General features: G+C 43.8%; 1 protein-coding gene across 1 annotated transcript in view; it reads right to left on the bottom strand.

Annotated features, from left to right (window-relative positions):
* Positions 1 to 1658: 1658 nt before the first annotated feature.
* Positions 1659 to 3548, bottom strand: part of cd109 (CD109 molecule) — a gene marked incomplete at both ends in the record, with an annotated part of 16368 nt that continues 14478 nt past the window's right edge. The window contains 5 exons of the mRNA XM_079290288.1: positions 1659 to 1867; positions 2496 to 2598; positions 2686 to 2842; positions 3170 to 3306; positions 3494 to 3548. The exon at positions 3494 to 3548 is cut by the window's right edge and continues 8 nt beyond it. Coding sequence (XP_079146414.1) covers positions 1659 to 1867; positions 2496 to 2598; positions 2686 to 2842; positions 3170 to 3306; positions 3494 to 3548 — 661 coding nt within the window. The remainder of the gene's footprint in view (positions 1868 to 2495; positions 2599 to 2685; positions 2843 to 3169; positions 3307 to 3493) is intronic.

The following is a 3548-nucleotide window of genomic DNA, read 5'->3' as shown; positions in this document are numbered from 1 at the left end:
CGGTGGAGGAACTCTCTCGAACACAAGGACGAAATGTCTCGTGAATCCATCTCATATTTGAACTGTTACATGGAGACGCACGTTGGATCGACGCACACAAACTGCTCCAAACACTGAAAGTGTGAAACTTTCTCTGTAAGAAAGCGTTTGTATTATTTCGGATCCCACACAGGTCAAGACCTCCGCGCTCTCGCTCAGACCCGGAGAGTGCATCAGATCCTGACCCGATGTAAACACCAGCGCAGAGGCAGACATCACTTTCCTCCACAGAGCTCGTCTGAGTCCAAACACTGAGCGGCACCACGTGTAAACGCAGGTCACTCAACACGTGCACTGCAGAACCCTCCGCTCATTCTCAGGACATCAAGCAAGAATGTGACGATCACACAGCGGCGGCGAGCTACCATATTTCAAGAGACTGCGATGAGTCACCGGAACGTGCAACTGCACACATCTGGGTTCACTCATCTGGACCAGAGAGGGTTGTTTCTATTGGCCGGAAACCTGACGGTACTCTCAACGAAGCAGGAAAAAGAAAGAAACTCAACATCTTCCTCTGAGGACCTTTAGTCCTCAATCAGGAGAGAAGACAAGTTGGGATTATTTCTTTGATTGCATGATAGGAAGGACTGAGAGCCTCAGATTTACATCAATCTCTGTTTAAATCATGTTTAAATCATGTTTAAATCATGTCCCCTTGAAATAAATCGGTACATTTCAGAGTATTTACTCAATCCACTTTAAACAATCCCTGAATTGTTTACTATTTAACATGCTTCATAATCTGTCTGATGTAATACAGTAAATATATTGCTCCTGATAGTATTTTCTGATTTATTCCCTCAGTAAACATTGTAAACATGAGTTTATGTCTCAATCTCTAGTTTCAAGTCTTCTTCAATACAGCATGATGTTCATTTAGTACATTATGGTCCATTTAGAGTCACACAGACCATAAAGCAGGGGATGCTTTAGGGCGGGGCTACAGTGATTGACAGGTCTCTACCAGAGACGTATACGGCGTCTCTATGTCGCTCCTCCTCAGTCCATATATGGTCACTTCCTGTTCACTGGTTGGGGAAAAAACAACACGTTTTTTTCTTTCTGTGCATCGACTTTTTTGCATCAATGACAAATCCCAGAAATAAAATTTTCAGTCACATATATTATTTGACACTGAAATTTATTAAAATGTGTCCTATAATTTTATAAATCTCTTTTACATCGACTTAAAAACAAAAATCATATTTTTATAACATTTCTAATCAATTTAAAGTGGCAGGAAGAATAAACAGTGAAACCACCAGACCTCATTTTATTATTATTCTTATGCTTATTATTATTTATTGTTATTATTATGCTGAGTCGCTGTTGATTCTCAGCGGGTTTTGCACGACGACAGTCTAACATATGAATATCACTGATTGGAGTTATTCCCTTTGCCAACAAATCTGCTCATAACCAGTTAATCCAAAACTTCACTGCGACATGAAAGCAGTTTCTCAACATACAGACACCGAGAACATAAACAGTTTAAACGACGTTAGCAGGAGAATATAAGCAATGCATTTGCAAAAAGAAAAACGTTTCACACAGTGTGATTAAACACAGCTTCTACAAACAGTTTATAACTTTATACATCTGCATGTGTTGGATATTTACACGCCGAAGACAGCGATGATGGTGAGGAGGAGGAGGAGCAGAGCCGGTGTTAAACTGGTCGTCGGGACGACGTGGCTGCCGCTCGACATCATGTCGTAGTCATAATAGTCATCATGTCTGCACGAGCTGCAGTCGCCGCCGCAGAAGTAGCAAGAGGACACGTCTCCTCGCCACTCTGATTCATACGTCCTCATCGTCATGCGTCCTGAGAGAGAGATCAGAGGTCAGGCTCAACATGAGTCCTAGCTCACGTTCTTGGTCTAGGCGATGTCAATGTCCTTTAGTTGTGTTTCTGGAATTAAAAGTGTCAAATTTCAGCATTTCAACAGTCTTTTAACCTTCTGAACCCAAAAACCCGGTTTTAAAAAGCATGTTTTCTTTTTTATCCCGGCCAGAAGCCATCAAACCGTCACTATCATCACTTCACCTTTCCGACGGTACCTGAACACATCATGTGTGACGAACGCTTCCGTCGGAAAAAGCAACCAAGTAGAAAGTTTAAAAATTGTGATATTTCATCAAAAATATTTTATTCTACAAGTCTCATCTAAAATGTCTCCTTGAACCAGATCCCGTAAAAAAACATTGAATTCTGAGCTCCTCGGCCGTCAGCTGACTCATCTGAGACCAAAGGTCACGTGACACGGAGTGAAGTCATTCACCCATTTATACACTGATGATTCCTGTCACCTGATGATAAGAGAAATAAAATGCTGAGCTGTGAGTTAAAAGCACTTGTTACACGTGGGATGGATGATTACTTAAACCTGTGAGCAACAGTTGATATGAAAATGGCATAAAAAGTATGACTGAAGGCGAGTGTAACTTCTTACTTGGCTCATAATAATCATAGATGACAACGATCGCCTGCTGGACTTTGCCGACTTTATACTCCAGGACCAGAGGAATCAGAAGACACGTCTCCTCCGTGGTCACCTGGAAATACATTCACACTTTCAGTCGTTGACTTCAGTCGGACCGAGTGCAGCGAAGCGTCCGCGATGGTGTTTCAGTGGAGCTCACAGAGGCCAGGTACAGGATGACTTTCCCCGGCTTCGTCTCCACCTTCTTTACGACGCCGTCGGTCGGGATGCCGTCCGGCGACAGGCCGAAGCCGCTCAGCAGACCCGCCTCCACGATGACCATGCCGGTGGCGTTCAGACCCGCAGCCTTCGACAGACTGCAGGACGACGTGGAGACGTTAGTGAAGTACGATTCAAGTCCTCAAATGATTCAGAAACGACTGTTTACTTATAGATTCCTACATATATACAAATATACCAGCAGCTTCATTTAACAGCTGAAAGAATAAATATATTATAAAACAAGGTATTTGAAGTACATTTTTCCATATTAGCACTTAATATTTCAGTTTTCTTTCTGTGTAATCTTTGTGTCAGATTCACATCTGGTGTTTTTCTCGTGTTGTTGAATTTTGACTGCACTGATTATGTTTCATTGTTTGTAAACAGACCGATCTGTTCGGTTGCATCACGCATGATGTCACCTGCTGCAGATGCGCAGATGTGCCCAGTTCATCTCTTTGTCATACAGCTCCACGTCCAGATGGAAGGCCTCGTGCTGGCCGGCGTCTCGCCTGCTCCTCGGCGGCTCCTCGTCCCTGACGTTGTAAAACACGTTGAGCTGGGACAGAAGAAGAGACGCGTTGACAGGAGGACACCCAGATGGTCCAATGACCAGGTCTCTAATTCTCTTCACACATCCGTGGTTGCGACTTTCTCCCACCACAGTCCTCAAGCTGCTGACCAGCAGGAGGCGCTGTTGAGTGATATCGTCATATCGTATAGTTTGAACCTGTGTGTCGCGATACCTGAAACAGAGCGAGTCCTCGGCCTTCTGCAGACACCCGCAGGCTCAGCTGGTCT

This window comes from Melanostigma gelatinosum (genome assembly GCF_949748355.1).
Source record: "Melanostigma gelatinosum genome assembly, chromosome: 19".
Taxonomy (NCBI): Eukaryota; Metazoa; Chordata; class Actinopteri; order Perciformes; family Zoarcidae; genus Melanostigma; species Melanostigma gelatinosum.
This window is presented reverse-complemented; position numbering and strand designations above follow the sequence as displayed.